Source organism: Ursus arctos, unplaced genomic scaffold (genome assembly GCF_023065955.2).
Source record: "Ursus arctos isolate Adak ecotype North America unplaced genomic scaffold, UrsArc2.0 scaffold_20, whole genome shotgun sequence".
In the NCBI taxonomy this organism is placed as follows: Eukaryota; Metazoa; Chordata; class Mammalia; order Carnivora; family Ursidae; genus Ursus; species Ursus arctos.
The window spans coordinates 33,244,218-33,258,665 of record NW_026622875.1 but is presented as its reverse complement, the minus strand read 5'-3'; the positions used below and the strand labels follow the sequence as shown (position 1 = coordinate 33,258,665).

Here is a 14,448-nt window from a genome sequence, read left to right as displayed (position 1 = left end):
CATAGAGACATGGGCTGGGGAGGTGGCATGGATATGTGTACAGTAATTGCTGAGAAGACAGGTGCCAAGAAGCTCTTAGAATAAGAACTCAAATAAAAAGATTTTTTTAAAACACACTTTTTTGACATGGCTTTTTTGAAGAAAGCATTGTCTACTTTTTAAGCATCAAACTTTTCACATCTATTTTTCTATCAATTTAAATTTTTATTTTGTTTGACTAGTACCAAAGAAAAGCATTTCCCCCGATTTACAATGTACCATACCTTTTGTCTTGTACATTGTATTAATAACTAAAACACTGTAGTCAACTTCATTTAACAGTTGATTTTCCTGACTAGAAAGTATCTCTTAAATGTTTATGGTCTCTTTTAATATACTTTCTCTCTAAACACTTGGTAAATGGAAAACTTTTCTTCTTGGCACTTCTACCCACTTCCTGCCTTGTGTTTTCAGCCAGCATGAACATGTCACAGCCCTGTCATTTTCCTGGGTTTTCTCTAGGGCTGTCTTTAGCCATGTCTTGGCCTGGCCTGATGTGGCAGTTGTGTCTTCTTCATAGTTTACAAACATTGTTCCTTTTCATTTCACTTTAGATCTCTGCTTAACTCCTCAGCTGATACCTGTCTCTCTGCCAGTGTTTCCATCTGTCCTACCCCAGAATTTCTATTTCTCCATTTTCTCATTAAGAGCATGTTCAACATTATACCGATGTTAAAATGTATTTTATTTCAACTACAAATCGAATTTATTTGTCTTTCCTGGAAAAGCTTTACCCAACCTCAGGGACTAAGAAACAAAGGCTCTCTTAAATCACATAGCAGTGTGTCACAGAGTTTTTATCAAAACACAAATTGGTGATCTTATTTTTAAAGAAGGGTTTAAGCACTTCTTTAAGTGTTAAGCACAGCTCTCTTCCTTCTCAGACATTAAATCTTGCCAGTCATTTTATGACCATCTCAGATATGGATATTAATATAACCCTTTGAATTACAAATACAATTTATATAACTTTATATTTTAGTTTAAAAATCTTTTAAAATTTCTCTAAGATAGGCTGATACATCATAGTAGCACATTTTTTTAGTGGTTAGATTTTTTTAAATGTAGACCTTACTTTTTAAAGAAGTTTTAGGTTTGTAGCAAAATCGAATTGAAAGTATAGAATTCCCAGATACCCCCACCCCCACATACACACAGCGTACCCCACATCAACATCCCTCACTACAGCAGTACATTTGTTATAATTGAGCCTACAGTGACACATCATTATCACTTAAAGTCCCTAGTTTACAATACAATTTGTACTTTCTATGGATTTGGACAAACTTTTATAGTGACATCTATCCCTCATTATAGTATTATCTGCATAGTTTACCTGCTGTAAAAATCTTCTGTATTCTGCCTGTTCATCCCTGTAACCCATGACAACCACTGATCTTTTTATTGTCTTCACAGTTTTACCTTTTCCAGAATACAATATAGTTGGAATCATACAGTATGTAGCCTTTTTAGATTCGCTTCTTTCACTTAGTAATACGCATTTAAGTTTCCTCCATGTCTTTTCATGGCTTGATAGCTCATTTCTTTTTAGCGTGGAATAATATTTGTTGTCTGGTTCTACCACAGTTTATCGACTCACCTACTAAAGGACATCTTAGTTTCTTCCAACTTTTGGCAACTATGAATAAGGCCACTGCAAATATCAGCGTGCAAGTTTTTGTGTGGACATAAGTTTTCATTTCGTTTGCATAAATAACAAGGAGCATGATTCCTGGATGATATGGTAAATTTCAGGAGCTCAGCTGAGCTGGGCAGGAGAGAGAGCTGAGCTGTTAGGTGTTAGAGTAGCCAACTAAAGCAACAAGTCAAAAATGAAAGAGTTAAGCCTTTAATCACTTAATTTTGTGGTATGAGCAAGAGTCAAAAACTGGAGAAATTGTCAGCTCCCTCTGTTCCATTTCACCCATGGAATGGCACACTGGTTGAGGGTCAGGTAGATCACCATACATGTGGGCTCATCTCACTGTTGAAGGAGACCTGAACAAAAGACTCTGATAGCTTAAGGACCCTGAGGTGGCAGTGGTTTTGGGGGCATGGGTGGGGGATTAAGGTGGAAAGGCTAGGAGTGGAAAAGAAGTGGGTACTAAGTCAAATGAGAAAAAGTGCCTTCAGGAGTTCTTCCTCTTATCCCAATAAGGAGGTCCTAGCAGAGGCACCTGACAAGGACCTAGGGCCGAGAGCTCAGAGAAAGAAATTTAGGAATGAAGGCACCATGGATAGGACTATAAATATGTGAGAGGTCATGCCAGCTAAGTTGGCCAAGACCTTGACTGCGGCTCCTTTCAGAGACTAAAATGCACTGGCTGTGCACCATGGCTGGTGTGGGCTGGACAGTTTTCCCCTGCGAGACTTGTCAGGTGGAACTTTTTGTATTAGTCAGGGTTCTCCAGAGGAAAAAACCAATAGAATATCAATGCAGGTATATATGAGGAGACTTGTTATAGGAATTGCCTTGCATGGTCGTGGAGGTCTGGAAGTCTCACAGTCATTCATCTGCAAGCCGCAGAACCAGCACGGCCAGTGCTATAATTCAGTCTGAGTTTGAAGGCCTGAGAATCAAGGGTCCAATGGTGCAAGTTTCAGAATCAAAAGGCTCAAGGACCAGGAGATCTGATGTCCAAGGGCAGGAGAAAATGGACCTTCTGGCTCAAGAAAAGAGAGAGGATTCACCTTTCCTTCGCCTTTTTGTTCCATCTGGGGCCGCAATGGATTGGATGACGCCTACTCTCACTGAGGGCAGATCTCGTCACTCAGTCCACTGAATCAAATGCTAATCTCTTCAGACACATACTTACAGATGCACCCAGAACGAATGTTTTACCAACTATCTGGGCATCCTATAGGCCAGACAAATTGACACATAAAATTAACTATCATATCTTTGTAATTGCCTATGATCAGGCCTAACAAATCACAACGTGGTTGCTACACTGTCCTCTAAAATGGCTGTACCACTTTGCATTAGCACCAGCAGTAAATGAAAGTTCTTAGTGCTCCACATTTGATAGCGACATTGTTTTGGGTTTTGACCATTCTAATACGTGTCACATTGTCTTTTTAATGTAGTTTTTTTTGCCTGAAAATAATTTTGATTTATACAACTACAGGAATAGAGATATGATAGGGTAATTATCCTCCTAATGAAATTTTGTTTCATGTTCAAAATTAAGAGTCCATACCCATTCTGGCCTTTTATAAAGGGGTGGAAGTAGTCTTCTAATATAATCTTGCCTTTTTGTGTTCTTACTCCCATCGCACATTTTTTCATTGCCCTAGAAACAGGTGGATTCAGGAACTCTAGGATACCTTTTATGGACAAAAGCCAACATGCATCACTGGAATCTTACCCAGAAATACTCAAGATTCCATGTCCATCTATTGCTGTCAAAACATAATGTACATATTCCTGCAAGTTGACTAGAGCCATTGTCTCTGATGATTAGAGAAAAGGAGATGGTGATCTTGGGCTTCCTGAATACTGACTTCCCCAGCTTTCTCACCCAGCTTCTTCCCCTCTCTCCTTCTTCCTCGGCTTTCCCCACTCAGTTGCCTCCTCACCTAGATTCTTCTTCCCCGTCAGTTCACCTGCCCAGATGCTGAGTAGAAATGTCATTAAAGAAGTGATTAAGAATATGGATATGAGATGTTATGTTGAGCTCCTGCATTTACCCCTGTTGCTCCTGAAACCCCATTAAACTGGCATAAACACACGGGACACAGAGAATTAGAAAGGAGATTACAGAGATTTTGGAAGTAGGACAGTGGGTGGGTGAGTGATAACTGACTTGGCAGATCCAAGAAAGCTAAATACAAAGTTGATAATGGGGAAAGCCAAGAAATAACCCATAAAATTCCTAAATGTATAGAAATTGGCAGTGCTAGGTATCGCATAGAAATTGGTAAGGGGAGGGAAAAAGTTAAGACTGAAAAACAAGAACTGATTGAAAGTCTGTTTAAGAAGGTGTTATATTCTCAGGTCTCCAGCCTTACTCAGATCTCCAGCCAGTACGTTGAGGATTTATCCTAGGGGTAAAATGTAAGATATTTGGACTAAGGACTCGGAGTTTCAGTGAACATGGAGCCCACCAGTGTTCTTTTATCGTCTTTAGTGTTCCCAGAACACTAGAATCTGACTGCCTCCCTCTAGAAGAAATTTGGGAGATTCTTCTCTGGGGAAACCATGAGCCCAAGAGAAAAGGCCTAAAAATCTAGGCTCAGGGATTACCAAGGAATGACCCCTATAAACCCTAGAGTTAACAGACCCACCCATCAATTCACACAAAGCTTCAAGTTAACCTTTGCACTGCCCCACTCTTAGACATGAGTGGATAGCCAAAAATCCCTAAACATGTGAGGAAAGCATCAAAATGAAAGCAGAGATCTAAACAAGCAACCGGAAGAAAAAAACAACTGTGAGTACACAGAGACTACCCAGGGAGGAGGAAACGTCTTAGAGAGGTTTCTTTCTTAGGAAAGACGTATGTCAAAGGAAAAAGTGTTAGGGGTGCCTGGGGGGCTTAGTCAGTTGAGTGTCTGCCTTCTGCTCAAGTCATGATCTCAAGGTCCTGGGATCCAGCCCTGAGTCTGAGCTCCCTGCTCAGCAGGGAGTCTGCTTCTCCCTCTGCCCCTCCCCGTGCTCCTGCAAGCTCACTCTCTGGCTCTCTCTCTCAAAGAAATAAATAAATAAAATCTTAAAAAAGGAAAAAATGTAATTGAAAATTAAAATATGATGAAAATAAGATGGTTGGAATATAAAATTGAAAAAGTATCCCAAGAAGCAGCATATAAAACAGAGTTAGAAAATAAGAAAGAAAATTAAAGGACCGGGCCAGGAGATCCAACATCTAGATAATGAGATTCCTTTTAATAGAGAGAAAGAGAGTAGGAAGAAATAACAAACACAGAATAAACAAAAAACAGAAGGGAGAAAATCATCAGTGAAGCAATTAAAAAGAAATTTCCAATTGAACAGAAAAACATGAGTTTCTAAATTGAAAGGGTCCATTATATATGAAAATACATGCAAATTAAGGTGCATTACTATGAATTTAGATGGGGGCTGGGAGGAGAGAAACAGGTCACATAGAAGAATGGGAATTAGAATGGTTTGAGACTTTTTAACTGGAAGCCAAAGTACTCTGGAACAGTGCTCCCAATTTTCTGAAGGAAACATATTTCCAGCCTGGAACTCCGTACCTATCCTAACCTATTAATTGTCACAATAAATCTTTCAAACAGAGAAGTTTAAAAAAAAAAAAAAAAAATTCATGTCCTGCATATAAAGCTTTTAGAGGATGTGCTCCACCAAAACAAGGGTGTAAAGCAAGAAAGAAGAAGCTAAGTACTCTAGGAAATAAGGATATGTTTGCAAGAGGTAAAGGGCATCCCCAGGATAAGGGAATAGCCCAGAGAGCTCATGAGAAATTGAGAAATTTCCTCAAAAAAAAATGAAAGAAAGAAAAAGAGAGGGAGGGAAAGAGGGAGAAAAAGAAATGGATAAAACTACCTAAAAAATTTTTTGAAGTTTTGAAAATAGATGTATACAACTGGAAGAGTATTTAAGGTTAAGCTTGTATGAAATACATACACAACATGGCAAAGGAAAAACATGATAGTTACAAACTCCAGGAAAGAAAGGAGCCTATGGAAAAAGGAGCAGTCATAATATACTGTGAGGTAACATTTGCCTCATTATAAAAATGAAAACTCTAAAAGTTGATTTAACCAGAATTATGGTGTAACATCCTCAGGGGAGGGAGACCAGGAATGCATGTGTGATGTGGAGGTTGGCAGAGGTTTGGCTTTCAGTGCTTGGGTTGAGTTAAAGCTTCGTCTTCTTGAATGAGAAGTTAGTAGACAACATTTAAAGTCGGAGTTAGTAACATTAGCATGTTTTTTTCCACAATATGGAAGGTAAATTTTTTTTTAGTCAGCTAAAAGAAAGCAAGTGTCCCTGGGGATTGGGAAATAGGGGGTGGGAGACAGCAAGTGCTATTTTCGTTACCAGCCTTCTAGAATGATTGGACTTTTAAAACTATGTACAACTTTCATAAAAATCAGAACAATGTTTAAAACTTACAAAAGGAATAATTGAAAGTAGCTATATTCTTTAGCTTTATTATGTAAATCCGTTAACATTTTTATTGATAATTTCTTATTGTCTGCCTTTGCTTTTCTGTTTCTCTTTCATATGCACACATTCCTCAAATTTAATTGCATATAAAGACCTATCCATTTTCCCAGCAAATTCTGCCCACTGCCCCTTGCTTACTTCAAGTTTTCATTTTCTCCCATCTGTAGTATTAACCAGGAACTTTAGCTGGCCTCCTGCATCCTGTCCCCCTTCCTCCCTCCCACTGGTCTCCCTATGCTGGCATTAATCTTCCTAAAACCAGAGCTGATCACATTACTTACAGTCTTGCAGCAGAGGTAGCAAATACAGAGTGAAATCTAAACTCCATCCCCTATGGATAAGCAGTACCCCCACCTACTTCCATGTCTCCATTTCTCCTCAGCACTCCTGCCACAAGACCCACTCAGTGTCCTGCCTCCATTTACTTCCACTTGTTGCCCGACTGCTCACTGACCTTGCAGCTTTCCACTCTAGCAGTTGTCACAGCCCACTGTATGCACCACTGTTATCAGCTGTGTCCTGTGTTGCAATTAATCTGCTGTTGCTCTTCCACTGCAATATGAAGAGAGAGCTGAGATTGTGTCTTTCTTCTTGTCATACCAGTATATGGAACAAAACAGTTGACTGAGTGAATACAAGAAAGAGATATTGTCAACACTTCTTAAATATCTTCTGTGCCTCAACCCTTTCTACTGACAGATCTATATTTCTGAGTAAGGAATTAAAAATCACTAAGCAATGAAGTAAAGCAGATACATATTGACAAACAAATAATTAAAAACCTGAGCTATGGTTTTCCTTCCTTTGGTATGAAATAACCAAATTGGTTAAAACTTGATTAAAGAATAAGAGGCAAAAACTGTGAATCAGACTTACTATTTCTTTCCTAAATTTTTTAGATTTCATTTCTGTAACATTTTATAACGTGGAGATAGAACTTGGGCCCTGATTCTAGATATATCCCTACAGTTATTACAGTAATGGTAATAACTTGCATTAAAAGACTTGAAGGTTTTCGCACTGAATCATCTCATTAGTTCCCTTAATGGGTAACAAGACAGAGATAATGACAGAATGTAAGCCTGTCCAGGTAACTGGTTTGCTTCAAACTTAATACTGGTCCCATTGGCACTCTGGAGCTAACATGCGGGTCACTTCACCAGTACAGTGTTCTTTGTCCTGTGCTTACAGCCTACCCACTAGAAGTCCTCCACTTGGATGCTTCCTTGCTTACTACCTTTCCATTGACAACACTGTATGTTTAAAAGTATAAATTCTTGAGAAGATCTCTTATGTTGTTTGATCTGGTGAAAATAAATTTGTTTAAAGTATTTTAAGCTTGGAAAGCATTAAGAATAGCACTGTTTAAAGGTTTTTTCTAGGGCCACCTGGCTGGCTCAGTCAATAGAGCATGTGACTCGTGATCTCGGGGTCGTGAGTTCAAGCCCCCCCTTAGGTATAGAGATTACTTAAAATCTTAAAAAAAAAAAATTCAAGTTTTTTTCTAGACAAAAGAGTGAGCTCCTCTGAATTTGAGATTGTTCTCTTTTCAAAAATCTAATTTAAAATTCTCATATTTCTGCACAAAATCTGCTAGAGAAATAAAGACCATCCTATTGTTTATGGAAGAGTGTGTCTGTCTTAGGTTTTGAGAGTGGATGTTGCTGTGATTGATGGTGCTCAGAGAGGTAGCTGTCATGGTGGTAACCAGGGAGGGAAACCCGGAAGGACAAAATCTTAGGAGAATCATAAACACTAGACAAAAATCACTTTGTATGGAGAAGGGCATTACTCTGTTTTATACTTGGCTTTCTCTAAGACTGAAAAGAGTAAGTTTTGTTGTTTTTATTTATGATAAATACCGCCTACCTGGTTTTCTGGTCCATTTGAAATACTATTTTGTATGTTGCCATTTTGTAACTGGGGAAGTTAGAATAGTAAAGGTTTTTAAGTAGTTGAAGACAATGAATGCGATAAGTATTCCTTTTTTCCGTCATGTATTAGGTCTTCAACAAGTATTTTTTCAGAGCACATACCATTTGTTGAATGTCTTCTGCATGCCAGGTACCTTGCAAGACACCTACATACACGTCCACTTTGTTTTCAGTGGGGAGGTACAATAAATTATGTTAAAGCCTTAAGATTTTCTTTTTTGTTGTTGTTAGGTAATTATTTTTATTTTATATTCATGATTATTTGTTTTATACGCCACTTACTAGCAAACTACGAGAATTTATGCCTGTTTCTAAACATTTACTTTACCTGGCCTTATGTATGGAGGGCCTTTCTCAGTGTGTCTTAGAGGCTTCTCTTTGGTGCACACATAGTTGGCATTTGGAAGCCGTCTGCACTGTGTCTGAACTTGGCTTCTGTACGCGGACACTCCTGTCATGACATTTTCTGCTAGGAATACGGGAAAGCACAGGATACAATGGTGAAAAGAGGCTTTCCGCTCCCCACACCTGGGTGCAGCCCTCCCTGTCATTCGGGAACACAGCGGCCCTGAATGTTTTGTTCATCCTTTCTGCAGTACCGTCTCCTTGTCTAAAATGCGAAGTTGATGGTAATACTTTCCTTAGTGGGGATTAGGAGGACTCACAGGGTGTTTGTATAATATATAGCAAGTTGCTGGGTACATTATAGATGCTTAATAAGTGATAGCTATTACTGTTCTTAATTTTAGAGAAGTTAAAGGAAGTCTACATTATTTTTGTGTTCTTTGGTTAGTTGTTCCCGGTCTATATTGTTACCTTGGGAAAGTAAGTATATATAAATATAAAATTAAATAATCTGAATTAAGTGTTTTACTTACAAGTGTTGAATCATCCATAAGTTATTTAACTGTATTGCTCTAAGCTTTCTCAAAACAATAACATCCTCTAACTCTCTTTTCTGATTTCATTATGTTTTTATTTGTTATGACTGGAGAAACTATTTAAAGCAGCTCCCTTAGACAACTCCAGAACAGTCTTGTGCCATTTAAAGGTAGAGACAGAGAGGCCAGCTCTGCTTTGTGTGGAGGGAGTGCCATTCAGCAAGAATTAAGAAAGGTGGGAAACACCCTACCTTGCATCTGAGCCACCCTTAAAGAAACCCTGCAGCTAGAGTGAGCATTATTACTGTTTTATCAGTGGGGGAAAGATCAGGAAGTTCAGCACCTTACCTAAGTTCACACACAGAAGAAGTGACTAGCTAGCACTCTGATCTAGATCTGATCTCGATTCGAGATCCCAGATCCAGCATGTTTTCCTGGGTACCACTCATCTCTATCTTCAGCTTCTCTGAATAAGCTCGTCAGAGTGTGTAGCTTCAGTGCTTTGTTTTTAAAGCATATTCATACTTGATTTCAAATGTACGGAGATACCAAAACTCAGCCTTGTCTCAATCTTTCACTTTTTTTCCTGTGTCACTGCCCTGCTCCGATGGCATAAACGCTAGAGAAGGAATAGCACTGCAGATGAGTTTCTCACGTTCAACAAAACTTTGCTGTAAAGATCAAAACTAAATTCTTATTCTATCAGATCCCCACTATTTCGTTTTAAAAACAGCTTCTGTTATTCTCTCTTGCCTACTCTAAATTGGGCACAGTTATTCAAAAGGGACTTAATACTTAGCGTATGTAATTGCAAATTAAAAGTGCTCTCAATGTACAAGTTTTCATAAATAAATGAGAGATAGTATTATCTGAAGATGGGGGGCTGTAGAGGAGGTAAAACTTTACCTATACCCATTCAGGTTTTCAGCTGGGGTTCTTTAACAAAAAGATTAACTAGAAAAACAGAAGTTTACTAACATATATATCTTATTATTATATGATTATATATTTTATTATATAATAAATATAGATTATAATTATATAATTAACATATATTGACATATATATAAATGTATGCCTCATTTGTATATGGTAGATAGGGAAATGAGCAACTCTCAAAAATACAGTTTTAGGACTTAGGATTAAATACCATCTTGGGGCACCTGGGTAGCGCAGTCGTTAAGCATCTGCCTTCGGCTCAGGGCCTGATCCCGGCGTTCCGGGATCGAGTCCCATATTGGGCTCCTCCGCTGGGAGCCTGCTTCTTCCTCTCCCACTCCCCTGCTGTGTTCCCTCTCTCGCTGGCTGTCTCTCTGTCACATAAATAAATAAAATCTTTAAAAAAAATTATAAATACCATCTTAATAAAGAAAGGTGCGGGGGAGATGTAGACCTCTTAGAGAAAAGTAAATGATTTTTAGGGAAGACAAATGGGCTCTTAGAAGAATAGATGAGAGGTATGAATCTGTGACAAAGTTTATCTTGGGGGAATTTATGACAACCGACTTCCTTTTGGAGGATTTATCTTTAGGCAGATAAGGGGAGTTCGGAGAAAGTCTCACTGTGCATGTGTTGTTTTTCAAGTGCCTACAGCTCAAAATAATCAATACACCAACGTGGCATGTTTTAGGATGGCATGTCCTAAACTCCTACAGTAGTGTTTCCCATCATGAGTTTGCATGTCGTCCTTTCTCAGGAGCCGTGCTAATCTTCTCTATGTCGTTCCAAGTTTAGAGTATGTGCTGCCGAAACGAGCACCCTACAGCAGTGTTTCAGGCGGCACGTTCTGCTGCCCTTCAGAGATCGGATTCGTTTGCCATCATATCCCTAGTGCCAGTGCCTAGCACCGTCTCTGCGTGTCCAGGATATAGTAGATGCTCAGGAAATGTTCATTAACGTTCAGTGACTGGATGGATGAAAGGGAGAAACGGGAGAGGGAATGGTAGCTCCTCATTCATTCTTCAAATGGAATAATGCATTAGTTGGCTTCCCTTACATATTTTATAGCTTCCGATAGCTTCAAAAGTTCTGTCCAGTTTAAGAGCAGGATTGTTACCCTCGTCCCTCCAAATAAATACCTGTCTCTATCAGGCTGTCCTAGAGACTGGGTTATGCTGACCTTCCAAGCTCCTTAAAACTACTACATGAGAGTAATAATACTAATTGACTCTGTTTGCAGTGCCTCTTTGCATTCACTCTGTTGTCTGACTTAAAACAATTGCCTTTTCAAAAACAAAGCCATGTATTAGCTCAGACCCTGTAGCTAGGCTTTGAAATTTCCAATCTTGCTTTGCTACCAAATCACTATATGATTTGGGCAAATGACTTAACCTTTCCAAGTGTTAGTTTTCTTACTTGTAAAACGGGGATAATGATTATACCCTTATAATAAGATCGTCGTAGAAATTAAATGAGGTAATGTAGGGAGAGTTCTTGGCGTAGAGCCTTGTCTCATCATTGTCATCTAGTGGCAGCAGTAGCAGTAACCGCTTCCTGTTCTACATCTGCCCCGCGGCACTTTATTTTCCTCGGAGTAAGGACTGTGTTTTGTTTCTTTCTGCATCCCCTCCTAACGTAGCACCGGTCACGGATTAGGTACTCAACAAATAGCTGTTGAATTGAATAAAGTCAGCAGATCATTTTTTTAAATCAAGGAAGTTGTTTTCCACAGGACTGAGCTGAAGCTCGGAGAGATTGCCCGCAACAGGTTTCGAGCAGCTGCTGTTGATCGGCCGGACAGATTATGCCCTTCGGTCTTACGGCAACCTTAGAAAAGGTTCAGATGGTGTCTCAGGATTCAAAGCCACGTCTTGGAATCCCGAGCTCAGAACTGTTTGCTTCCCTTACAAAATATACAAAAATGCTTCCTGGGCCAGTTACTAATATATAAGCATTATAGTATTTGGGAAAGTATGAGTTAGAAAATGAATTGATTATCTAAGTTTCATTTATTTGTTAGCTCTCAAAGATAACCCTAAATGGGAACATTATACCATTCTCAGTATACTAGCTTTTTGAATTCTAGAGAAAAAAGGACAACAGGTAACTGAATGTGAATATGACAAAATGAAGGAATAAGAAGAGAAGAGTCTGAACAGATATAGAAAAGGTAGGATAAGTGAGTGCTTTACAAATGAAAGCAGATGTATGAAATTACAAGCTGTCAGATCAGCAACGGAAATGAAGATGATAAAGTGGTTCCTTACATAGATTATAATTATTCATTTTGCCCAGTCCTGTCTCCTTTCCCCATAATGTTCATGGGAAGGGGGAGGGGGTAGGAAGCTGTTGCAAAAAATGGTGCTTCCAACAAAAAGAAAGGGAAGAAAAACCTAAGAATCAAGGGTATTTCTGATCACAAACAGTTGTTTATTTTGTGATTTGTGTTGTTGCTATAGAATCACAATTGTTTTCCTATGGAATATGTTTCAACTGCTCGTTCTGATTAATGAAAAGGATTCAGTTGCAATAACAGGAAGTTGTAACTTGTAAAGTTTCTTCACAATCAATGCTGTGGAGGCAGTCAGTGTGGCTTACAAAACAAGCATCGTTAATGGGCCCGACTGTGACAGCAGTGGCAGATGGATTGCCAAGAAATGAAGTAGTTTACATAGACCTGCCTGAAAAGATGTGTTTAATAATTGCGCCCATAATTAGGTTGATTTGAGAAAAAAATTAAATGACAGTCTAAGGAACACAGGCTTATCTATGAAGATTTTGACATTTTTCCTCCAAGAAATTCTGCATAGATACTCTCCCTAAATTTCTCATTACCTTTAGAAAAAAAATAATTGGAAGAAATTATATTTTTTAAACTTTGAATTATGTAATATTTATATATAAAAGAATAAATGTAACATATGTAACTTATGAAGCATAATAATTAGGGTAAATATTATTTTATGAGAATTTTACACTGGTTCTTTCCCATTCATAAGATTTTTGTTACTAATTTCTAAGCAGCAAAACTAGAGACATTTAAACACAGGCATATAAATGGCAATAAATATGCATGCTTCTAAGAGTTTATTTATATTGCAAACGTACACATCTCTATATCTGAGGCTCTTCTTCCAACACCCCCTGAGGATAAGCGCTAGATATTAGATTGCAGTTAACAGTACAGTGTGCTGCTTCAAAGGCCATTTGGTAAAGATCCCATCTCCCTATTTCCTTTTATCAAATTAATTGAGTTATTGGTTTGCTTTCTTTAAATCTAAGTTGTTATTTTTTTACTCTCAAGTAATGCAAACATCTTAAACAGTATTGCTTCTGAATTCTTTTTTTTTTTTTTTCTCCTCTTATTCAGTGATTTCTAGTAACTACCAGACCTGTCTTGGCCTTCTGATGCATTACCCACTAATTGGGGACGTACACTCCCTGATTCTTAAGGCTCTGTTCCTTCGAGATCCAAAGGTAAGCTTTCCAAAGAGAATATGCACAATTTTAAGTTGGATGAAAAATTGGTTTTCCAGCATGACTCCCAAGAATTCCTAATGGGGAATTTGTGTAATGACAGGTGAATTGCCTAACGACAGAATTTGCCTAGATTTTTAGGCAAAACTCACATACCTCACTGGCTAGCAACTTAGCAGCTAAATTAAGTGGACATTGTCATGAGAACCTGGAACACACATCTCTTGTCCCTCAGAAGGTTGTTCTGCCCTCCTCCTTCCTCATAACTCAAGGAAGTAGTTCAGCAACTCCTTCTCCTTTTAACCACACTTCATTAACATTGGTACCCCTCACAGGGACTAACTTATCCAGGGAGAACCTCAGGGGCCATGTGAGGACCAAGACATTAGAGCTATAAAAAAGATGGGTTCTGTAAAAGTTTATGACACAATGAAATACTAAATCATTTCATATGAGGAATATGTATTTTTTATTTTGTGGGTGAAGACTAGCCTAATAAAAGATTTAAACCAACTTCAATGCTGATTTCTTTATTTGAACTTAAAGCAAGCCACCAAAATTTTCTTTACACTTCAGAGAAAAAGTGTGCTCTTTTACAACTAATGTTATATTTCTTGAAAATAAGAACATTTAATGATCTAAAAAAATCTGTGAATCCTTGATGCTTTTGAGCCAAACAAAAATATTGGATGAAGTATAAGAGAGAGAGCTTCAAACACGAGTATAAGAATGCCAGGCATTGGGTGGTAATCCCAGCCTTTGGCTCTTTGGCAGAATTCCCAACAGTCATGTTGGCAGTTGTCGAGCTGTCTTTGAGTCAGTCTGTCTGTGGATCCATTGCCAAAGCTCTGTCGGATCGACTTGGGCCCCCAAGTTTAACATAAATTTTAATTCTAAAAGATTTCTGCTTTTCCCTCGGCTGTTGATTTCATATTTGAGTATGACCTCTATTTATTCTTTGATAGATTTAAAAGATTTTACTTCCTTCTACCTATACCCATTTTCTACAAAAAGACACACTTTT

General features: G+C 38.4%; 1 protein-coding gene and 1 non-coding gene across 10 annotated transcripts in view; one reads left to right on the top strand and one right to left on the bottom strand.

Annotated features, from left to right (window-relative positions):
* The window catches only part of TBC1D5 (TBC1 domain family member 5), a 560,456-nt gene that overhangs the window by 425,141 nt on the left and 120,867 nt on the right, over positions 1 to 14,448 (top strand). For all 9 annotated transcript variants that reach the window (XM_048215962.2, XM_048215961.2, XM_044383370.3 and 6 more), the window contains one exon: positions 13,318 to 13,424. In XM_048215962.2, the coding sequence (XP_048071919.1) occupies positions 13,318 to 13,424 (107 nt within the window). The remainder of the gene's footprint in view (positions 1 to 13,317; positions 13,425 to 14,448) is intronic.
* Positions 10,660 to 10,766, bottom strand: LOC113254176 (U6 spliceosomal RNA). The gene has a single exon (XR_003315702.1). It is a non-coding gene; the product is annotated as a U6 spliceosomal RNA (small nuclear RNA).